The 24,644-nt window shown below is 39.0% G+C and overlaps 2 protein-coding genes and 1 long non-coding RNA gene across 3 annotated transcripts; 1 reads left to right on the top strand and 2 right to left on the bottom strand.

Annotated features, from left to right (window-relative positions):
* Positions 1–64: 64 nt before the first annotated feature.
* Positions 65–11,496, bottom strand: arpc1b (actin related protein 2/3 complex, subunit 1B). The gene is given in 10 exon segments (NM_213156.1): positions 65–409; positions 504–594; positions 2,731–2,927; positions 3,005–3,080; positions 3,152–3,358; positions 3,439–3,546; positions 5,808–6,030; positions 6,125–6,229; positions 10,572–10,646; positions 11,392–11,496. Coding segments are annotated over 9 exon segments (1,110 nt in total). The 5' UTR covers positions 10,636–10,646; positions 11,392–11,496; the 3' UTR covers positions 65–370.
* Positions 9,713–17,944, top strand: LOC141381258 (uncharacterized). The gene is made up of 3 exons (XR_012401163.1): positions 9,713–14,570; positions 14,869–15,765; positions 15,990–17,944. It is a non-coding gene; the product is annotated as an uncharacterized lncRNA (long non-coding RNA).
* On the bottom strand, positions 16,089–24,435 carry arpc1a (actin related protein 2/3 complex, subunit 1A). Its single transcript, NM_201343.2, has 10 exons — positions 24,265–24,435; positions 20,682–20,771; positions 20,495–20,599; positions 19,675–19,897; positions 19,485–19,592; positions 19,189–19,401; positions 18,996–19,071; positions 17,818–18,011; positions 16,607–16,697; positions 16,089–16,505 (listed from the first exon to the last, which is right to left on the bottom strand). The coding sequence occupies exons 2-10, from the start codon at positions 20,743–20,745 to the stop codon at positions 16,467–16,469; spliced, it is 1,113 nt and encodes a 370-aa protein (NP_958500.1). The 5' UTR covers positions 20,746–20,771; positions 24,265–24,435; the 3' UTR covers positions 16,089–16,466.
* Positions 24,436–24,644: the final 209 nt, after the last annotated feature.

The raw sequence follows: 24,644 nt of genomic DNA, 5'->3' as shown, positions 1-24,644 counted from the left end.
CCATTATGCATCATGTAAATATTAGTAATAATCATTGTAATAGCAGTAATGACGTAGGAAAACATTTAGCATGTAATTGTAACTGTTTTATTGCATTTTATTAGAATTCAATGTGAGCTACTTGCAAAAATCTTTATCTTTTACAATTTATAGAAAAGCAATCTATGACCAGCATTTAGATTCAGACAAAATTCCCTTTTTTAGTTTATCCAGAACCAATAAGCTTAATTGTATGAATATATAAACTCCTTAATCTACTAACACTGGTAATCAAAACTTAATCTTGGATAAAATACATAGACAACTGCAAAAATACAATTTTTAAAGCAAGCAATCTGACAGCAGACATGTTCTTGAGTCTGTTGAGCATCTAGACAATCTTGAGGTCTTTCATTGCAGATTCAAGGGTCTGAAACAAACATTGCAGAAGAAATAAAATCATATTTGTGCACCAATAAACAGTTTCATTGTTATGGAAAGCTTAAGAGTTTGATAGCTATTACCTTTACATCCCAAATAGTCATGCCTCCATCCATTCCAGTGGTGCAGAATTTGGAGCACTTGGCTTTTCCCCCATCAAGAAGTGAGATTTGGCTAAGAAGTGAAGTGAGAAAGTGCTTTTAATTTTAATAGTTAAAAACAGTTTGACTCAATATGAAGGTGTGTTTCAGCGCAGCTAGTGGCATCAGACAGAATTGCATTCAGTTTCAATTGCGCAAACTGGGTGGAGTCCTGCAGTGTTGACGTTCTTTTGTTGACTCAAAAAAAAGTTAGCATTGTAGCACTACCAGCGTCCTGAAACTGTGTATTTGATTGTATTTAGTTTAAATTCTGGAATAATGTCTAACACGCTTAAGATATTATCTTTTTTTTTCATTTGTAACACCCCTGTTGATTTTTAAAAAGCTTTTACCTGTCCACCAGAAGTTGCTAAAGTTAACAGTAGGCCTGCTAACAGCTTGCAAACAAGTGGTTAAATGGGACCACAGAGGTTGCCAGGGAAATTAAAGTCACCATAACAGGTAAACGTATCTACTCACCATTGACTTTCATATCAAACTACCTTATTTTACACTCAACCTGACTCTTACATGTTTAAATATATAATTTTTGTCATAAAAAAAATTGAAGTCAGTTGATTGATGCATATTATATGTAACGTTAGTATCTTGACTGCTGTGGTATATTGTGGTCATTTAATATTAACGTGAATAAATGTAAGGTTATGATTAGGGCTGCGTCGATGACGATGCCATTATCCATTGCCGATGGCTGATAGACATCATGATGCTGAGCCGGCATAACCCCCGCCCCCGTCGTGAAAAATACACACTTAGGCCCTGTTTACACTAATACGTCTTGGTTTTAAAATGCCATTTTAGAACAAAAACAATCCACGTCCACACTGGCGTTTCACCTAGCATTTCTGAAAAGCCCCCACACTATACTGCTGAAAACGCACAGCACGTTACCGCAAACTATCATGCGCTGCAGTGTATGCGTGGGTCTGAGCTCCAGCAGTAAGCGAGTGCTGTGAGCACAAAACCCCAGAAAGCAGTGCACGTCTTACAGCTCATCATGGATGTACTACTGGATCGCGTCTCACTATAGTTGTCAAACGCGATATTTAATTCATCTTGTCACTAACGACTCTTCAGTCTTTTAAATCTATCAGGTAACGTGTCAAAGCATCAGTAACCTGCTTCAATTGTTCGCTCTCACGCTTGTACTTCATAAATGATTAATTCACCGCCACCTACGACGACGATGCCATCATCCATTGGGATGTTTCACATTAGACATCGTACGATGCCAAATTGGTCGACATCGCCCAACCCTAGTTATGATAACATGACAACAATGCACAAACAAAAAAACACTTTGATTTCATGTACAAAAGACAATACTGTCCAAACACCGAGATCTGTTCAAATGACACGTAATGAACATTTACATTAATCCAATATTTTCAGGAATTTGGGATTTTGTGGTTTTCTTCAAGATAACGGTGTCATTTTGGATATTTCCGAAGATATTCCAACAGCACAATGATATTATAGCACATAAAATAGTCCTAAGAACCAATCCCTACACTTGCTTGTCAAGCTTTAAATAGGCAAATTATCTAAACTTTTTTTTTTTTGAGTGAGATGCTAATGGTTTAATCCGATTTAATAATCTATGCTAAGCTAAGCTAAAATTGCTCCTGCCAGACTCCGAGATCAAGATAAAGCTCAACAGTTTCACTGTAGGGGACTTGTAAAATATGTGCTGCTTTAAGGCTAGACTACTAACAGTGAGGCAACACAGTGGCTGAGTGGTTAGTCTTCTCACAGTAAGAAGGTCGCTGGTTTGAGTCCCTGCTAGGTCAGTTCGCATTTACCTTTAGTCATTTAGCAGACGCTTTTATCCAAAGCAACTATTTCTGTGTGGAGTTTGCACGTTCTCCCTGTGTTCACGTGGGTTTCTTTTGGGTGCTCCGATTTCCCCCACAGTCCAAAGACATGCGCTATAGGTGAACTGAATAAACTAAATTGGCCATCGTGTATGTGTGTGAATGAGTGTGTATGGATATTTCCAGTGATAGGTTGCAGCTGGAAGGGCATCCGTTGTGTAAAACACATGCTGGATAAGCTGGCGATCCATTCCGCTGTGGCAACCATTGATAAATACATGGACTAAGCCCGAAAAAAGAGTGAATGAACAAACAGTAAGAACAGCCCTGTGTACCTGATGCTGTTCTTGTGCAGAGACTCCAGCACTGCTTCTTTGCTTTCGGTGGTGGCTTTCTTATCCAGGTTCTGGAAGCGCTCTCTGGCTGTCATTCCCTTCTGAGCACTTTGTTTGGGCACGTCAAGTTTGCCTCCGAAAGACAAGGCTGCATTGTTGGAATCGTAGACAAACAACACAGGGTAGCAGTCATGGCCCTGAAAAGATATGACAATCAGGAGACAAGCTTTACAGATCGCCTTGGCATCAAGGTCTAGCATTTGATAATACTCACAGCCGCCACCAGGCTGTTCTCAGTGATGAAAGTCACGCACAGCAGAGGCAAGGTTTCTGAAGTCAGACTGGTACAGCTGGTGAGATGAAAAGAATAATTGAGTATTTTTGAGTTTTAGTGGTCAGTGATTTGATAGGCAATACTCACACTGCAGTTTTTCCTCCTTCTGCCACGGCCACGGTGCTGTCATGACTGGCCCACGCCACACGATTCCCACTGTCAGAGAAACAGACCCCGTGCACCCATCCTGAAGTACCTGTTGATTCAAACATGACCTCTCCGAAGGGCATTTTAGAGCCCCATGCTGTTGGAGCAGGCTTCTCCTCCACTTCCTTTATGTAAGCCGAAAAGATCCTGGACGGAGATTTTACAAATAGGAATTCATATAATGGCCGTAATCATAAAATAAACATAAAAATCAGATTCGCCCTTACCTGCATTTAAAGTCGCACGATCCAGCTGCCAACAAGACATTATTGGGGTGCCAGTCCAAACAAAGGATGGTGGAGCGGATGGGCTTCTTAATATGCTTGCACACCCACCTAGGATAATGAGAAACAACAAAAATAAAACCATTCATTCATTTACATGACAATGGCAATTTGTGGGACTGAAAATGCAGACGTTGGGAAACATCTTTTAAAGTTTTTGAACACATGCTGTTAACTACAAACCACCATTTTGTGAAAAAAGCAACGCAATGTGCAAGTGTTTAAAATGTTCAGTATATAGTGAGTGACTACCAAAACAACAGTGGCAACCAAGCAGCACCCTCCAGCTCTCCCTCGTAAAGCCAATACGGAAGTAACTAAAACTGCAATTCATAGACTCGCCTTTTGAGGGCTGGCTCCATAAACTCCAGATATTCACTGACTGCAGTGTTAAATTGGCCAATTTTACAGCTGATAAAAACATGTTTACAGCCTGGTACAAAAGATGGTTTTGGTACAAATAGCTAATATTACCCATCATGACAACTGTGAGGGGGTGATTTTTTTTATTACTCATTAAGTTAAATAATTAAGTTATATTAAGTCTGCATAATTAAGGGCGTAACCACTTAAGTCACAGCTAATTGTGGCTGGTTGCTGTCATGTCACCTTGGCTAATTCCGGCTGATTAGCCTCTGAACTCGGCATATAAATCTAAGATTCTCTGGGGGGAAAAAATGATTCATTCAGAAACTAAACATGGCTTTACTGTATGTACTCTTCATGTATGTATTTATGTTTGTGTCACAATCACCAGCGATGTAATCCTTGCAGATCGCTATAGAACTACTAATTTTTTCATTCAAAGGACTACATATCCAGTCATGCAGTGCTCACATGCACCTGTTCCAGTTTTTATTGACTACACACACAGAGCTGGAGGATCATTACAGACTGACTACAACAGGGGTGGGCAAACTCTGTCCTGGAGGGCCGGTGTCCTGCACTCTAATCACACACACCTGCTTATAGATTTCTAGTGATCTTGAAGACACTGATTAGCATGTTCAGGTGTGTGATTAGTGTTGGAGCTAAAATATGCAGGACACCGGCCCTCCAGGACCGAGTTTGCCCAACCCTGGACTACAAGGACTATTTATACAGCTTACACACACATCAGAGCTGAGTCTTGTTTATCTGTTTGTGAACATTACGATGTGTTTTTCTTGCCTTGCCTTGCCGTGTTAGATCCTTGCTTTGTTGTATTGTTTATTCCTGTCCTGCCTGTTTACTGTCCACGACTCTGGATTTCTTGTATACATCTGTGTTGACCATTCTCCTAATAAACCCTGCATTTAGATCCTCAACTCAGTTGTCAGCATCCGTCACATTACAGAATGCATGAAATATTTTATTCGACTGACTCATACAAAGATTCATTCAGTAATTAAAAAAATGAGGAAGTTGTACAATTATTAACTTGTGTAAAAACAAAGATAAATTTAAGAATTCCACCAATCCTAAGACCCAACATGTCTTTCTTTGTCTTTTATTATTTCACCAATGTTAACAGTTCCAAATTGACTGGCCATGCTGTGTGTAAAATGTACATTAATAATAACTAGTGAAGGATTGTACAAAATTTGCCATGTGAAATGTCTTAGATTTATCATTCTGAATAGTCTGATATATTGCCGATATGGCAAAGCAGTGGCGCAGAAGGTAGTGCTGTCGCCTCACAGCAAGAAGGTCGCTGGTTCTAGCCTCGGCTCAGTTCGCGTTTCTGTGTGGAGTTTGCATGTTCTCCCTGCGTTCGCGTGGGTTTCCTACGGGTGCTCCGGTTTCCCCCACAGTCCAAAGACATGCGGTACAGGTGAATTGGGTAGGCTAAATTGTCCGTAGTGTATGAGTATGAGTGTGTGTGTGTGTGTGTGGATGTTTCCCAGAGATAGGTTACGGCTGGAAGGGCATCCGCTGTGTAAAAACTTGCTGGATAAGTTGGCGGTTCATTCTGCTGTGGCGACCCGGATTAATAAAGGGATATAAGCCAACAAGAAAATGAAGGAATGAATGAATATTGCCGATATGTAGTCTGATATATTTAACATGTAATCTATGAGCCAGATTTCTCCTATATAGAAGCCTCAGCAAATGAAATATCTACTTTGAAATGACTAGCATCCTCCATTGTCCATTTTAGCCACATCATTCCTGCTTTTAACCAAGCAGTGTTTTAAACTCTTTAAAAAACATTTAAAAATAAAAGAGCCAAATCTGCCATCTGCCTCATGACATAAGTAGATTAACCACCATCAGTCAGTTCTTTTCTGTCAGAAGAAGCTCAATATCCATTTCTCCTGCCTGATACTCACCAGTCATTATCCTGCTCAAAATAGCACACAGAGATCAGACGTGAGCCGCTGCCCACAGCAAACTTGTTTTCCTTCGGAGACCATTTCACACAGCGGGCAGCACGGTTGATCCTGAGAATGACCAGTGTAGGCTTCCATGCGTCTCCCTTCAGGGTCCAGACGTATGCGTTACGATCAGTGCCGCAGGTGACGATGCGATTGCTCTCTGGGGCCCAATCAATGCCTTGGTGTTGATGAGAAAACCATTTGGATTAGTTTAGATTTGGTCACATAAATGATCTGTGTCAGTGTAGGTCGGATGAACCTTCTAAACTTACCAGTAACCTGGCCATTGTGTTCCTTCAGCACGTGGATTTTGTTCCAGTTGTTTCCTGCCTTATTGTAGATGTGCACTTCATGGTTATTAGGACACAGTGCAATTTCTGAAGGAGACAGGAATCCAGTAGATAAAATATTCAAAGCAAGACTATGACAAACATACATTGACTTGATTAATTGGATAACAGTCTAAATATTTTATTAGTTGCTACTAGTTTATTCAGTGTTTATTAGTGGAATCTATTGTCGTGGAAATCTGCTAAAATGACTCTCAGTTTTCTAAAAAAAAAAATCTGTCATCCGTTTTATTCCCCTCAGTGCACGTACATTCACATTTGTGTCAAACTCCAGGAAAGATACATTTCTGGTGGGAAAGAAGAGATCTTTTTGCTATTTTCTAACTCCTAACTTGAAATGTCACTACAACGTGTGTGACTTTGGCCTTGGCCAGCACATTCTGCTTCTCTGCATTCATTTAAACAAACTCTGCATTCATTAAAACAAATAGCTGACATATCTAGCTATCTATCTATCTATCTATCTATCTATCTATCTATCTATCTATCTATCTGTCTGTCTGTCTGTCTGTCTGTCTGTCTGTCTGTCTATCTATTTACCTACCTACCTCTCTCTCTCTCTCTCTCTCTCTCTCTCTCTCTCTCTCTCTCTCTATCTATCTATCTATCTGTCTGTCTGTCTGTCTGTCTGTCTGTCTGTCTGTCTGTCTGTCTGTCTGTCTATCTATTTACCTACCTACCTCTCCCTCTCTCTCTCTCTCTCTCTCTCTCTCTCTCTCTCTCTCTCTCTCTCTCTCTCTATCTATCTATCTACCCACCCACCCACCCACCCATCCGTCCATTCATCTATCTACCAAAGCCTCATAGAAATTTACACTAGATATCGCATACGGATGTGGCATCAATACTGCCACCATATGTAGTGCTCCCAGGACAGAAGTCATTCAACCGCACTAGTTAGACTAAAGTCAATATGACAATGCTGGATTTAGCGCTGTGTATGGGTGTAACTTTTATATTTTTGTATTTTGTGAACTTTTGTGCTAAACAAGAATTGATGATAATACAGTCACTTACTGCACTGTCCACAAGGCAAAGTAGTACCAACTCGCACTCACTTCTAGGACTATGCTAGTTTTGTTGAATAAAATCAGCAATGTAAATGAAATATGTCAAAAAGACACTGCAGTGCCAGAAACTTGTTTTATTGTATGCTAAGTGAAGTAATGGCTATAGTTTTTAAAGTAACTTATAAGGATGCCTGATTACATAAGTGTCTGCGCCTCAATGTGCATACTGTCTACCCTAAATAATTGAATGTAACAAATTTTATATACCATTTAGATCAGAAAGGTGGATATGCACATTGAGATGCAGAGATATGGATGGTTACACAAATTGTTCATAACAGGAAGATTCATTCACTAACAAATCGCTCTCACCATTATAATTAAAAGTGAAAGCAGGAGAGGGGGTGTGTTTCAGGACATGGATTAGATCAAATTTAACAGGGAGGATAATACATTTCCATGTACACAAACACATGGTCTTTGTTAGCAATAACTGTGCGGTCACTTTTCCATCATTGTTGAAAAGTTTATTTTCTTTTCGGCTTAGTCCCTTTATTATTCCGGGGTCGCCACATCAGAATGAACCGCCAACTTATTCAGCACATATTTTACGCAGTGGATGCACTTCCAGATGCAACCCATCTCTGGGAAATATTCATACACTTTCATTCACATTCATACATTACGGACAATTTAGCCTACCCAATGCATCTGTACCACATGTCTTTGGACTGTGGGCGAAACCAGAGCATACCAACATGAACGCCGGGAGAACATGCAAACTCCACACAGAAACACCAACTGTCCCAGTCGAGGCTCGAATCAGCAACCTTCTTGAGGTAAGGCAACAGCACTACCTACTGCCCCACTGCGTTGCCCTGATGTAAATGATATTTTTCATCATTTAAAAGAAAATTTGCATACAGAGCACCATTTCAAAGGAGTGCTACCCTGTACTAAAATGGCGGCTCTATTGACATATTCCTTCTAATAGAACAACAGGACAAAATCTAATGTAATTATCTATGGCAGAGCCTACCAATTAGCCAATGGAAACATGCTAAATCATGCTAGCAACATGTGCTAATCAAATGTTAAAAACATGTAAGTAAAATGCTAATTCTTGCTAAAATGCTAAATATTGCTAAAAGCATAATACCAATGTACTAAAGCACGTTAAACACATAAATATGCTAGAAGTATGCTAAATCATAATTTCTGTTAAGTGCATTCTGTGTCCCCAGTGAAGATCATGATATCATTGACTTTTAAACTTTAAGCATATTTATTTATTTATTTTTTAAATAAAGATCCCAAATATCCCTAAACATCCCAAAAATCACATTCCAGGTCCGTGTTTGCACTATTTAGGATGGATAAAACACTTAATATGAGTGATAATATTAAAAGTATATAATTGTAAAAACAAAGAATGTTTTCAATTTGTCTCAAATTATTGTTCACCTGTTATGAGATTACTAGCCCTTTAAATTCAAATTGTCACAATAAAATGACATCATATATTAACCACTGCCTTGGAGGGAAAACAACCGGGAAGGGTGAGAGGAGAGCATCTGTTTTGTTAATTAAATATTAAATTAGATTTTTTTCCCAAAACAATTCAAATGAAACAGAATACTTTGAGGCATACATTCTTATTTGTAGGATTAGCATTCTGAAAAAACCTTAAATTCTATATTTGGCATACACTCAGTTAGCATTTTTGTTTGTTTGTTTGACTTATAGTGTAATGGCTGATTCTAGGGTATATCCACCCTGTTTAGTCAGAAAAACAGAAGAAAAAACAGCAAAACACCCATATTATGCTAAAAATCACCTATTGTTTTTGAAAAATGGAAGTTTATTGAGGAGATTTAACATTTAAGCTAGCTAGACTGAACAAAAATCTACAAACAGAAGTCCTGGTCAGTGGACTCGAGTAAAACGAAATAAAACCTGTCGATATTTCTGTGCAGTATCCCATTGAAAGATATCAAGGAAAAAAATACTGTGTTCATATAAAATAGATAATACATCTATAATTTGATGGAAGGCGTTTAATTGGTGCAGTGGTGTATAAGCACCAAAATGATCATCAAAATTAAATGGCATGCCTGTTATATAAAGAATTTTTTGCATGTTTACCACATTATAATATATTTATTTTCCCAATTATACTATTATAACTTTTTTGGTCTTAAAGGGATAGTTAACCCTAAAAGAAAAATTACCTTATGTATTCTCCCTTCAGTCTTTCTTTCTTTTGTTAAAGATAGAAGAAGATATTTTGAAAAATGCTGGTTGCTGGCACCTGTCGACTTCAAAATACTATGGAAGTCAATTAGTGCCAGTTACCAGCAGTCTTCAAGATATCATCTTTTGTGTTCAGGATTAGAAAGAAACTCAAATTGGTTTCGAAGAAGTGAAAAATGACAAAATGATGGTAGATTTTCAGTTTTGGGTGAACTATCCCTTTAACGCCAACTTCTGCACTTGATTCAAACACCGGAAATGCAACAAGCTAGTAGACAAGCTGTCATATGCAACGACTGCAAATCTGGGAGTTTTAAACAGGCACAACGGCTGGATTCTGAAAGAGTATCTACTTCAGCAGTTGAGCTTGCACATTTCTCATAGGTGAGCTCAAAAATGCTCATGTTTTTAACAGCGGCAGTACGTTAAAGCTTCAAGTGTTTCTCATTCGTCTCATTTCCCTGCTGTTGCTCGGCGGTCTGCTGAAGACGTACGACATCAGCAACAAAGCACCATTCATGGTAAAACAGGAAGTCTGGGGGGAATTAGTCATTACTGCTTCTCTCATCATCAGCATGGAAAGAAAAGCAGGGCGGCAGCAGTGAAAAGATACAACTTTTAGACGTTTGCTCCTTTAACAGCAGATTGTTTGTTCTTGCTTTGGATTTTCCAAGAGAAAACACATTTAACTGCTGACTAGGTTCAATCCGGCACCATATATTACGCAAAAAAAAAATGCTGTATGAATTCCCCTGTATATACTGACACATTTCTGGAAGGAGGTTCAGCTTTTTATCCATAACAAACTATTAGACTGTTGGGCTCCCAAGGACCCAACGGAGGTTCAGGTGAACATTCAAAGTTTACAAAAAAAAGAAGTCGGCTTAAGAAGACATTCTTTGTGAGTAAATCTCAAAGCTCATTCAGAAAATCCTCAAAATTATTCGACTCATGATGAAATGGGCTTTGGAGACATTGAAATCGATAATATTTTCAGCAATGATGCTCCCACATGATTACAGAGTTCATATGCTGATGCATATCTTTAGCTCTAGGGACAGGAAACTGCTTCAGAGAGTAGAGATACTGCGAGTTTAAGAACTTACGAGTTCGGTCCTTGTTCCAGGCATGGCAGCTGATGGGTTCAAGAAGAAAACTGTGATAAGCCATGGTCGCTTTTCCTAAAAATGAATAGGCATTTTGAGATTAAATGGTAAATATCCCTAGTACACCAAAGGGTCACACTTTATTTTGATTGTCCGCTTATTGAAATTAAGTTACATTGCATATACATGCCAACTAATCCTCATTAGATTATAAGTAGTGTTATGTTGGGGTAAAGGTTAGTTAGGGCAAACGTACTTATAGCAAAATGCCTGTTGAAGGATATTAAGCACAGTCTACTAATACTCAAATGGACCATCAAAATAAAGTGTTACCCACCAAAGTAGAACACTTCCGTAGAGATGTGTTTCTAAAATGGAGAACTGTAGAACTTCCTTAAAACTATTAGTGTTAATTACTGTATAGGTTAACTAAATTAATTGCTGCTGTAGGTCAAACTTGAAACAAGTTTTTGCCTTAGTAACTGCAAACGCTTCTTCGTTTTCTTAGTGTTTGAACTAAATTAAAACCAGAGCAGAAAGGAATGTCACAAGGCCAGATGCTCAGTCACCAAGTAAAACACTTAAAACAGCTCTCCTGTCGAATCATAGTTTGCATCACCTAAAACAACTAACGGTCCTCTATGCTCAGGAAGTGTGCAGCGATGGGCTTCAAACCTCAGATGTCAAAAATACTGAAACACACTTCTTCCTGGGTGTCATTCTGCATGTTAGTGCACGTTAGTCACCAACATTCCAAAACTAGAGATTGCTCCAGATCTTCTACATTCAGATAAACAAAACCATATGTTATTCTACTTACCCAGGAAACCGTAAAAACACAGAGATGCTAGAGGCGGGGGGGCTGACAAAGCCTGCGACAGAAGCCTGGGTTCGTGGACTCTGAGCAGTCAACACAAACGCTGGCTTTGCTCTGAATGAACTCAACTATTTCCTTAGTCGTTTTTCTCTCCAAAAAATGCACTACTTCCCCTTCCCTGTTAGAAACTTATAACCACTTCCTTGTGTGGGCGGCTGTCTGTTGGCGAGGAGGGTTTTCAGCTCAACTCCCCTTCACATTCTCTTTGGGTGTGCATGTGTAACGTGTGCTCTTTTTAAGTCATGCGTCTGCACTGATGATTTATGGGCGCTAGCGAAAGCAGAACTTTTTCAAAGGGAAGAGAGCAGAAAAGTAAAGGTCGTAGACAAACTTTATGGTGGCTTGAGAAAGCCTTGTCTGAAAGTCGTTTTAAAGTTTGAAACAGTTGACATACAGATATGTACATATATGTTAGCATGTTTCTAGTATGGACTGGTATGTTTCTTGCTATGTGGTTGATAGGGTGTTCTGAGTAGTTGCTAAGGTGTTGCTAGGGTGTTTTATGTGGTTGCTAATGTATTGCTAGGCAGTTGCTAGGTTGTTCTGAGTGGTTGCTAAAGCATTGCTAGGGTGTTCTAGGTGGTTGCTAGGGTTTTGCTAGTCAGTTGCCAGGGTGTTCTGAGTGGTTGCTAAGGCGTTGCTAGATATTTGCTAGGGTGTTCTAGGTGGTTGCTAAGGTGTTCTGAGAGATTGCTAGGCTGATTGCTAAGAAGTTCTGAGTGGTTGGTAGGCGATTGCTAGAGTGTTCTAGGTGGTTGCCATGGTGTTCTAGCTGGTTGCTAAAGCATTGCTAGGCGGTTGCTAGGGGGTTCTAGGTGGTTAAAAATGTTGTTAGGCGGTTGCTAAGGTGTTCTTAGTGGCTGCTAGGCAATTGCTTACATAAATACCACGGTTCTAGTAGGAATTAGCATGTTTGTAACATGAATTAGCATGAATTCAGTATAAATTAGCATGCTGCTAGTATGTTTATAGTATGTATTAGCATGTTGCTAGTATTATTAGTATGCTTGTTAGGATGTTTCCAGTACGAATTGGCATGTTGTTAGTATGTTCAATGTAGTCAATGGCAGTTTTTTTTTTTACAATGGAAATCTATGGGAGAGTTGCTAGGGTGCCATAAGTGGTTGCTAGGGCGTTGCTAGGTAGTTGCTAAAGTGTTCTAGGCGGTTGCTAAGGTGTTCTGAGTGGTTGTTAGGCGATTGCTAGGGTGTTCTAGGTGGTTGCTACGGCATTGCTAGACAGTTGCTAAGGTGTTCTAGATGGTTAAAGATGTTGCTATGTGGTTGCTAAGGTGTTTTGATTGGTTTATAAGGTGTTGTTAGGCAGTTGCTAAAGTGTTCTTATTGGCTGCTAAGCAGTTACTTACATAAAGCATATAGCGGGTGGTGGTGGGGCAACTGCAAGAACACCTGCAAGCAAACGCTTTGTTTGATGCATTTCATTTATTTCGATCATGACATAGCTCAGAAACTGCTTTAGTTAAGGTTGTAAATGACCTCCTGATTGCTGAATCGGGGGCTTGTGGTATTTTAGTGCTTTTAGACTTAACCGCAGCTTTTGATACAATTTCTCACAGCATACTTTTGGACAGACTTCATAACTGGGTTGGTGTGGATGGGATTGTGCTAAATTGGTTTAAAGCCTATCTTTCTGGATGTTCACAGTTTATCTATATGGGCGGTTACAGATCGCGTACTGTCCCTTTATGTCATGGTGTCCCCCAAGGGTCAGTACCTGGTCCATTTCTATTTAGTATTTATATGTTGCCTCTTGGGGGTGAGGCAGTGGCGCAGTAGGTAGTGCTCACAGCAAGAAGGTCGCTGGTTCGAACCTCGGCTCAGTTGGCGTTTCTGTGTGGAGTTTGCATGTTCTCCCTGCCTTCGCGTGGGTCTCCTCCGGGTACTCCGGTTTTTCCACAGTCCAAAGACATGCTGTACAGGTGAATTGGGTAGGCTATATTGTCCGTAGTGTATGAGTGTGTGTGTGAATGTGTGTGTGGATGTTTCCCCAGAGATGGGTTGCGGCTGGAAGGGCATCCACTGCGTAAAAAAACTTGCTGGATAAGTTGGTGGTTCATTCCGCTGTGGCGACCCCGGATTAATAAAGGAACTAAGCCGACAAGAAAATTAATGAATGAATGTTGCCTCTTGGTAAAATTCTGCAAAAATTTGGAATTACATATTGTTTTGCCGATGACACACAGTTCTATATTAACACTTCTCCCAATTCATCGGCATCAATGTCATCGCTTAACGCTTGCTTAACTGAAATTTAAGCTTGGATGCAACATAATAATCTTAAACTGAATAGTTCAAAAACAGAGATTTTATTGGTTGGCACTCCTTCTAACGTCAAAAGGTGTAATGAATTTGAGTTAACGGTTGATGGGTCTGTCTTATCACCATCTCAGCAGGTGTGTAATCTTGGTGGTCTCCTGGACTCCCAGCTTAGTCTGAAGCCTCATTTTAAACGTGTAACTAAAACGGCTTTTTATCTTCTTCGTAATATAGCCCGCTTACGTCTTTTCCTCTCGAGGCCTGATGCTGAAAGTCTCGTCCATGCTTTTATCGTGTCTCTCTTAGGATTTTTGCAATTCCCTGTTTGGAGGGTTACCAACAAATTCTTTCAAGATTTTGCAATACATCCAAAATTCTGCTGCACGTGTGTTGACACATACATCGTCTCGGTCGCACATCACTCCTATACTCCAACAGCTTCACTGGCTTCCCATCGAATCTCGTATTGATTTTAAGACATTGATTTTAACATATAAAGCGGTTCATGGTTCTGCTCCAGGTTACATTTGTGACCTGATCTCTGTTTCCTCTGCCTCTCGCTGTCTACGCTCTGCCTAGGGTCCTACGCTGTTTCAGCCTCACTGCAAACTCAGCACCATGGGAAGTAGGGCATTCTCTTTCCGTGCTCCTAAACTGTGCAATGCTCTTTCCACTAACATTAGGAATGCCAGTTCATTAGACATTTAAAAAGCTACTTAAAACTCATCTTTTTAGGTCTGTTTTTAATTTGTGTTATCTTTTATTCTTATTTTGTTTCTTTATTGTATTTTTCATTGTTTACTCAATGTTTACTATTGTTTGTACTTTTTTTTGTAAGCGCTTTGGGTTTAGAAAAGCACGTTATAAATAAAATATGTTATTATTATTATTATTAATACCATGGTTCTAATATAAATTAGCATGCTTCTAGCATAAATTAGCATGTAAGCATGAATTTAGTATGAATTAACATGTTGCTTGTATGAATTAGTATATTGTTAGCATGGATTGGTTTGTTAGTATGTTCAATGTAAAGTCAATGGCAGTTTTTTTTACAATTGAAGTCTATTGGAGAGTTGCTAGGGTGTCGTAAGTGGTTGCTAGAGTGTGGCTAGCACGTTGAAAGGTGATCAGTGATTGGCAGATTGGTAGTCTGAGTTAAATGAGCCTAACTTTAAGTCTGTATAACAGTCTGGCGCAAAGTTATGAGGTCACAAAATTGGGACAATGGGATTTTTCCTTATTTTCCAAATCAGTTTTTGGAAAACCGTAAGTGGAATCAGTTGGAAAAAATAAAGCAACTTAATTCAGTACAGTTTAGAGGCTTGGAGTTAGTTTGGTGGTTGTAGTATGAGCAGTCTAGGAGGAGATGTGGTCTTACTACAGTCTAAGAAGTAGACAGAAGAAGAAGAAGTTTATGTAGTATAACAGTATGTTGGCTTTCTCAAGCCACCATAATAAATCATAAGCCCCCAGTTTCACTGGCAAGGATTAAGCCTAGTTCTAAGCTGAAATGTAAAGTGGAGATGTCTCAACTTACGATACTTCATTTTGTCACAAGTTCGACACTAGTATTGTTTTTTTCCCCTAAAGTATTAGTTTAATGTGTCTAGTAATCTATAGCCTAATTCAGGCTTAATGTAAGCCCTGTCTGTGAAACCAGGCCCAAGGTTGCAAACTACAAATAGTGGTTTCCTGTTAGCATGGTTAAAAGTTAGTTTCAAGAGTTCACACTTAGTTGATGATTGATTATAAAGCTTGTTTGGCATGCTTTCCCGAGAGAGAGCCCTGAACTCATAAGATCCTCAAGCACGGGGCTCCCTACCGATTCCAGGACGAGAGGGTAGTTTGAGCTTAGGTAGATCTCATGAAATCCCGTTGTTTATAGCTAATGACCAATTCGAAATTGCTATGGAGAGATAATTGCTGACTAGGAGCACATCTGCAGTGCCAATTTAGATTAGTTAATTAACGTAATTCGCATATCTTAGGATGGTGGGAGGAAACCCACGCAAGCACGGAGAGAACTCGACACAGAAACGCCAACTGGCTTGGTATGGACTTGAACCAGCGACATTCTTGCTGATGCAACAGTGCTAACCTCTTGGCCATCGTGCCACCCGATCTAGGAAAGGAAGAGGAGTAGGGGAGGAGGGGGAGGAGATTCTTCAAAACAAAGATGGCTGTGATATGGAAATTTGGTTGTTTATGGTGACTTGGAAATCACCTAATAGCTGAATCATGTGTTAGCTAATGCGGGAGCAGCCGTGGTCAATCATAAGCACGTGATCCTCTCGAAATTCATTTATGAATAAACTTCACTAATCACTGAATCGGAAAAGAAAATGAGACGACACTCCCAAATGGTGTGTAGTATACGTCATTTATTTCTAGCAGACCATTTACATAAAATTCTCCTTTTAATTTAACTTCTCTCCGGTTTCCCTGGAGAGCCGATACATCTTAATCAACCATCACACACTGCTGGGGTGCCAGCTTTGGCATAGATTTTTTTTTCCTTAAAAAAAAAAAAAAAGAAAGGAAAAAAACCAACAACAAAAAGAAAACAAAGATCCTAACCCCCTTATTCCATTAGTGTTTTCCATTTTTTTAAAAGTGTCACAACAGTTCACACCACAGCTCAGTGCTTTTTTTTTATTTAAAAACTTTCAGAAGTGTTATCGGAAATCTCCTTGTTAGTCTTCAAGCTGCATTGCTTGTGCTGTCATGCTAGTGTCAGTTTTACATGATCCGCAGGCCCTGGATTGAAGACTCTAAGGTCTGTGGAAAGATTAAAGTAAATATGATTGATTTCGTTGACTCAAAGAATAAAAAAGGAAGTATGTTTGGGGTCATGTAAAATTAAAATAACTGATGCAAACCTTGAAATCCCATATGGTCATTGCTCCGTCAATTCCTGTAGTGCAGAATTTGCGACAATCTCTTTTGTCTCCTTCATATATAGACACTTGGCTGCAAAGAAAATTTGTATTTAATACTGTGCATATTACACAAAAATTATAATAAGAAACAATTAAAAAGTAATTCGAGTCACACTTTATTTTGATGGTCCGTTTGTTGAATTTAAGTTACATTGCATCTACATGCCAACTAATTCTCATTAGATTATGAGTAGACTGTTAGGATAGGGTTACTGTAAGTTGACTTGTACTTGCGAAGTTTCTTATAGTCAGTTTAAATGTCTGTTGAAGGAGCAGTATCTGCAGATATTAAGCAGACAGTCAACTAATACTGAAATAAACCTTCAAAATAACGTTACCGTAATTTGTAGTTCATAAGTTTGAAACATTAAGAAGAACTTTAGGGACTGTTCATTCTGCAAATAATAACTGTGATATATTAGATGTAATATACGCATCCAACAACATTTATTACAGGCTACTGTTTGTGCTCTTACAAGCAAAATGGTTTATAATTGGCTGCATTTCATCCTTGTGAGCTCCGTCATGCTATTTTATTGCCTTTTCATAGAACTATATTTATCGCTGTCATCTTGTGAAATAAAACTTTCATTTTGTGAAGTATTTCAACAGTTTGATAGAAGGTTTCCATCTTCATTTATTTAAAAATATTTGTTCATTACTGTCATTGCTCAAACATTTGTATGCTAATGTGTGTATATATTAGGCATGGGACGATAACCTTTTTCAAGGTTTACCGCGATTTGGAAAAGGTTTTAAAAGGTTTTTAAAACCAAAATTTTCTGCTATAGCGTTCCCGATGTAAACATTTTTTAGGTTTCCTATGACGAGTATCTCCAGCAGAGAATATCTCCAAAGATGCCATTTTAAATTTTGAAGAAAACTAATGAAGGCAGCAGAAGTTGATGATTCATTTGAATGATAAAGTTTACTGCTCCAAAACATTGCAAATGTTTCTCAAAATAAGATACATTGTGTTCAAATGGAAAAATGTTTTCGTTTTTTACCCAGACATTTAAAAGAAATATATTTTAGAGTAGTAATCGCAATATCGTGAAACCGTGATATTTTTATCCAAGGTTATCATAACGCCAGAATCTTATACCATGTCTAGTACATATGTATATAAAGTTGCTACGATTTTGGCCTACGTGATGCTGTTCTGATGCAGGGTTTCTAGGGTGCTATTGCGGTCCTCAGTGGTGGCCCTCTTGTCCATGTTACGAAAGCGCTCCATGGCAGAAATGTTGCGCTGGATGCTTTGCTTTGGAATGTCCAACTTGGAGGTGAAGGTCAAGGTTCCACCATCATCAAAACTGAACAGCATAGGGCAGCAGTCGTGACCCTGATGGGGAAAATAAAAAGTCTAGATTAGATCCATGGCAAGGTTCGGTTATTCATTTAGCTGGTTCAGTTAGGTTTAGGAGCAATTTACACAATTTAGTGCGTTTTAGTTTTAGGATCAACGTTTTGTTAAGGTTTTGCATTGGTGTCCACACTACTTTGACCTTTAAAAATAAAGCATTTTGAAAACACTGAAGTCCCCATTTTAGTTTGGAAATGTTACATTTCTGACTGGTCTTCTGGACTATTATGTATTGTTCTCTGATTCATCAAGTCAGTCTCACATGGCTATTACACAACCGGTATGGATGCCAGAAAAATATGTGCATGGCCAGTGAGGGTGAATAGTCAGATATCATACGATTTAGGCTTTATAATGTAGACAGAGACTGTTTTTCAGTAAAAATGCCAGTGTGGATGAGGAGTACTTTTATACTAAAATGGCATTTTCAGTGGAAATGCAGCAGTGTAAACAGCTGTAGAAAGCAGGATTGCTGTGTTTACGCAGTTAGGTGAAATAAGTGTGAACACCGCACCAAACCAATGAATGAATAAATGACAACTGCTGGAATGGTGGGTTTTGGTCCGCTTCCAAGTGATTTGACTGAAGTAACAAAAGACATCTACACAAACCAAAAACAGGACATGATGTCCCAAGATGCAACCCAAAAACAAAATGCTCTAGCATGCCTGATCAGTCAGTTTTTTCTCAATATACACCCCAGAAATCTCTTTCTATGCAGTGCATCTTTGTTTATGTATCAAATATTGCATTCTTTACAACTTTACAAAGCTCTTTATGAACTCTCCAATACTTAAAACAACAACATAATATGCAACCACATACTATGAGCACTTTATTTGCTTTGTATACTTAGGTTTAGACTGAAATGACCTAGACTAAATGTGTGTATATATTTTCTTTTTAGTCCAGACCAAACTCCCCAAGAGAAGCGAACTGAGCAAGAAATGTAAAGGTTCTTACCGCTGCCACAATGTTGTTCTCAGAAACAAAAGTTACACTCAGAAGAGCAAGGAATTCGGTTTTCAGCTGACTCGGCCTGCAAAAGAGATGCGTGCAGTTATTCATGATTGACCATGATCTTTTACAAAAGGTCTGCCAGCAAATACAAAATGGTTTAATCATACTTAACACACCGACTATCTAGGATACTCACGTTGAGCTTATTGTGGGGTCCACTACAGTGACAGTACTGTCATGGCTGACCCAAGCCAATCTGTTTCCACTGGCAGAGAAACAGACGCTGTGAACCCAACCTCCACTTCCCGCCCCACCAAACTCTGTCATCACCTGCCCAAAGGGCATTTTGGAACCCCACGGGGTTGGAGCTGGTTTCTCATCCACCTCCTTGATGTATGCAGAGAACACCCTAAGAAACAAACAAACACATATGAGCACTAATAATAATAATATTTCATTACTTAAAGACATTGCATGTAGACAAAGTCTCACCTGCATTTGAAGTCACATGACCCAGCTGCCAGAAGCACATTATTTGGATGCCAGTCTAAACTGAGGACAGTTGAACGGATGGGCTTTTTGATGTGTTTACTAACCCACCTAAAATTAAAAATAATAATTAATACCTGAAGAATTACATTTTTTAAAAGTGCAGTGGCACAAGATTTTAACTGAGACCAACCAATCATTTTCAGACTCAAAGTAGCAAACGGATATGAGTCGAGCTCCACTCCCCACTGCAAATTTGTTCTCCAGAGGAGACCATTTCACAAACGTGGCAGCACGGTTGATCCTGAGAATAACAAGGGTGGGTTTCCACACGCCGTCCTTTTGACTCCATACATAAGCATTTCGGTCCGCTCCACAGGTCACAATACGATCACTTTTAGGAGCCCAGTCAATGCCTAGAAATAAAAACAAAAACTGTTTGCTGGTAGCGTTTTCACAATACTGGAATTTAGTACTAATCGATACTGAAATTTTAAAAACGTCAATTTCCCATTTAATCACTGTTAAGCACAATCCTAAACACTACTGATTTGCCGTTGTGTTCACATGCTCAACAGAAATGACTGTAATTGGCTGTGAAGGTCATCGGTTCACCGAACTCACTGCTGTTTACTGAGTGTAACCACAGACACAGGGACACTGGAGCATTTCAAAGTCACCTCGATCAGTTGGTTTGTCTATAAGCTGATAAACAAGTGATCTGCTGATGAATGTCCTTGTATCTGTGTTTATACTCAGTAAACAGCAGGGAGTTCAGTGCACTGATGACCTTCACGGCCAATTACAGTCATTTCTGTTGAGCATGTGAACACAACGGCAAATCAGCGCCGTTTAAGAACGTGCTCAACAGCACTTAAATGTTAATGGGAAATGGACGTTTTTAAAATATCAGTATCAATTGGTACCAAATTCCAGTATAGTTCAACAAAACATTTGATATTAACAAAGCAAGCATGATATGCTTCTACAGTCAGATTTGCAGGGATCTGTACCTGTGATGTGCCCATTGTGTTCTTTTAATTCATGAACTTTCACCCACTGATTTCCACTTTTCTTGTATATATGGACTTCGTGGTTGTTTGGGCTGATAGCAATTTCTGTCAATAAAAAGCACAACATGGGTTTAGACATCAATTTAAAAAAATTATAAAAGTATAAAAGGAATGAAAAGCATCTTACGGGTCCTGTCCCGGTTCCATGCGTGGCAGGTGATGGGTTCCAACAAAAACTGGTGAAGTGACATTATCTTCAAAGAATTTGCACCTCTGCCTGAAAAAGTCGCAAAACTCATGTTTGATTGCTATGCCAGTAATAATATAATAGTAATATTTTCTACATAACACCATCACTACTGTCTGGTCTAAGGATATCAGTGGATATATACAACCTTTCTTTTCTGACCAAATTTGGGACACTATTCCATCCTCCTCAAAAAATACAAATCGTCAAATGATACATTGGAAACAATTGCATAGACTCTATTTATCCCCCCTTAAAACAAATTTAACACCTGACCCAGATAGAAATTGTGGTTCACAGAGGACAGTTGGCACTTATTTTCATTATTATTGGAAATGTCCTGCACTTCATTCTTTTTCATCTCAGCTGGCACATGATAGTTCATTTTTGTTAGGAAAAGATGATTCCTGAATGATTTTTCTAACATATCACTCTCAATGCAACAAAATAACTTACTCTAAGCTTCCTTCACAGCTGCTAAGAAAATGTTGGTCTGCCGCTGGATCCCCCCTCATATAATGAGTAGATCAATACGGTCTATCTTTGCTGGACATTATTTGTATGGAACTTTCAACAGGAAGCATACATGGAGCTCAGTCAAAAACTGTAAAGTCCTGGATTATAGCTTTTGATATTGTCAAATCTTTTGTTTTTACCCTCTAATGTACAGCTTTTCTATTTATATGTACTTTATGCAGGGCCGGCCAGTGGCATAGGCAGTATAGGCAAATGGTAAGGGTGCTGTACATCCAGGGGGGCGCCAGAAATGGGGGAAGAAAAAAAAAGTGCAACTTTAACTACTCTTAAAACTAGTTGGTATATGACTAATAAAATAATACCCCCACATTAATTTAACTGCAAAGTGCAAAGCCTACTAAGTAGTAGTAGTATTAAATAATAATGATAATATAACGGTAGCCTAATCACCTAAGACACCCCCATTCGAATAATTAGACTTTACCTGCTACAACACAGGTGTCAAAGCCAGTTCCTGGAGGGCCGCAGCTCTGCACAGTTTAGTTTCAACCCTAATTAAACACACCTGATCAAACTAATTGAGTCCTTCAGGCTCGTTTGAAACCTCCAAATAGGTGTGTTGAAGCAGGGTTGGAACTAAACTCTGCAGGGCTCCGGCCCTCCAGGAATTGACTTTGACACCACTGTGCTACACGGTTTGTTTTTTTGATCGGTCAACAAGCTTAACATGCCAAAATGCCAAACTGCCTGGTGCACAGGGGAGGCAAAAAAGAAAAAGAAGAGGAAGAAAAACTTGACAACGACAGAATAATGTTACGATAAAGATGATTATTTTGCTGTATCCAAGCGATGATTGATACACCATTACCAATTAGCATGACACATACCTGTCAACCCTCCCGTTTTTGCCCACTATCACTTTAATTTTTTCCATATTTCCCCCGTTTAATCTTTATATGAAAAGTGAAAGTAGCATCAATACAGAGCCGATCTCAAATGTGAAAGAATTGCAAGAGCTGGTGAAGATAATTAGCCATGCTTTCGCTTTATTTTGGCTTGAAAGCATGATAAAATTAATATAAAGATTCTGCATTCACTTCTTTTCATTAAAGCTGGTATCGATTGTCGCAACCACATTCAGTGCATCTGTATGCATGCTAACTTATTGACGCACTCCGTATGATAAACTGTTCCCAGATCAGCTTCTCTACACGCCATTTGTAAAGGAGCGAAAGTTTAGGATACTTTGGTGATTCGGGTGTGCGTTTAAACAGACAAATACCCTTAATAATGTGTAAACATGTTCGTTCGGCGTGTTTTATTTTAAACACAAATAATTTTTCTCTTAAATGAGCACAAACAGTTACTAAAGAAGACAAATGCTTTCATTATAGATCAGTGCATTCTTAAAGTAACACCTCTGTTATCAAACAAAACACAATGAGAGATTCATTTGCAGCTCTTCACTAAATAACTAGTAACTTTAATCAATATGCAAATACAATCAAAAGTGAAGGAGATTTTATAGCTTTATTTAATTTCAGTATAGGCCATTGATTTTAATAGGCTAAACCTTTTACTTTATTGTCAATATTTTCTAATATTTACTATGTATTTATTTGAAGCTATTTGTTGACAGGTATGGCATAACATGGTTGCTAATCAATAAATAGCTATAGTGCTATCTGTTAGTTTTAACATCAGCTAATGTTATGGAAGGGCATAGATGTTATGGAAAATAGTAATAGTAATGTAACTACCCCCATCATTCCTTCCTCAAGCAAATGTGTAAATATTAGATATTCAGCAATATTGTTGATTGCTTGGCATATTTATCTGACGTTTTCCCAGCTTGTAGTAGTCGATCAAAAAGCTATTTAGTTTCTTATGACTATATGTACACACTAGCAGTGGAATTTTACTGCGATGTGACAGGGCGCCACCTGAAATCTTGCCTAGGCCGCCAAATTGGTTAGAGCCGGGCCTGACTTTATGCATCTCATGATGTCATAGTTTTTTATTTGTAAGTTACTTAACTTCTACTCTTTATTTATTTTAACATTATTCTTTTTTATTATTTATACATTTTTTACAGCAATCTTATATTTAACTTCTGTTATTACAGAACAAGTCTACCTGGGTGGGGATTCGGTTTTGTTTTACGATATAGTCATATGCTGTGTCCTTTCTATATTAAACAAAAACTGAAATAATAAAACAACTGTTCACACAAATAATAATACCATGACTATTAATGTTTCTAAACAAGCAAATGCAAAACCTGGAATGGGATTGGAGTGGGTCGAATATGAACAATAGGCGGGAAAGATATACTGACACAAGCTGATCCAGTCCTGTTTTTAACGCGATCCTACTTTAGTGACACGCCAAGATTTATGTTTTTGCTTTTTTATTTAGCAGAAAAGAAATGATTAAATATTAGAACTTCACATTTTGATTAAACTTATGTCTCTCAACTTTAATTCCCTCCTAATTACTTCTTTTTCCGAGTATGCGCTCTGGAATTTCTTGTAAATAGCTTTAAATTTGCTCTAAACTACCCAAACCAGCACTGATAAACTGACAGCCCGGGGCTAAATCACGTCCGTCAGTCCATGTCCTCAACTACACCTACACAGTTTTTCGTTTGAATTCACACACTAAAGCCAAAAAGAGTCCTCTTCAACCAGCAAAACAGGATGACGGCTGTCAGTTCCCGATTTTCAGGGCGTGGATGAAGCAGAAGATCAATATCTGATGCCGTGGGCTTCTGTTCGCGAGCTGTCTGCCTGCTACATTAGCCGAAAGCTAACGCGAAAAACACATCAATTCCAGTACAATCACACAGAAAGCAGAAAAAACGACCCCGGATATAAAGCTAAAAGTCTGTATAACCTTATATAATCGCAAACGCTATTTTAGCGCGACTGAAGTTACACAAATGTTCGTGCTCTGTTAAATTTGAGGATCAGGAAGGCCTTTCTCAAGATGCCGGTTGAGTCCGCTCCCTGCTGACGGAAAAAGGCATGACACGGGCCTCCTTTACCTGAACAGATGCTCCGCTTTCTCGGTCAAATCTTCGTAAAGATGTTCGCTAGTTGTTGAACGCTGGACGGACTTGAATTCGCGGACTCTGGACAGTCGACACGAATTCACTCCGACTGCTCTCTTGCTCCCTGATTTCGGCCTGTCAAGGAATCCAGGAAATGGCACACGGCTTAGCGCGCATGCGTACGCACGGCAGAGCAGTGGGCGTGCCCGTGTTGAAGTCATTCAGGAGACAATGGTGAGAGATGGGAGTGTGTGTGTGAGCAGGACAGGCTCCACAGGTCACACAGGAGAGTGCAGATTTTGATCGCGATGAAAAATAATTTTATAACTTTTCTTTCTGGACAGTTCTAAAGATAAAAAGTTGTTGTAAATTTA

This window comes from Danio rerio, chromosome 3 (genome assembly GCF_049306965.1).
Source record: "Danio rerio strain Tuebingen ecotype United States chromosome 3, GRCz12tu, whole genome shotgun sequence".
Lineage (NCBI taxonomy): Eukaryota > Metazoa > Chordata > Actinopteri > Cypriniformes > Danionidae > Danio > Danio rerio.
This window is presented reverse-complemented; position numbering and strand designations above follow the sequence as displayed.

Bases quoted from the DNA above. Each gene is read 5' to 3' on its own strand.
- arpc1a (NM_201343.2), bottom strand. From the start codon at position 20,745: ATGTCACTTCACCAGTTTTTGTTGGAACCCATCACCTGCCACGCATGG. The intron at 19,593-19,674 runs GTTGGTCTCAGT...TTTTAATTTTAG, and splicing joins TTTGAGTCTGAAAATGATTG to GTGGGTTAGTAAACACATCA. The intron at 19,072-19,188 runs GTGAGTATCCTA...TCTCTTTTGCAG, and splicing joins GACCCCACAATAAGCTCAAC to GCCGAGTCAGCTGAAAACCG.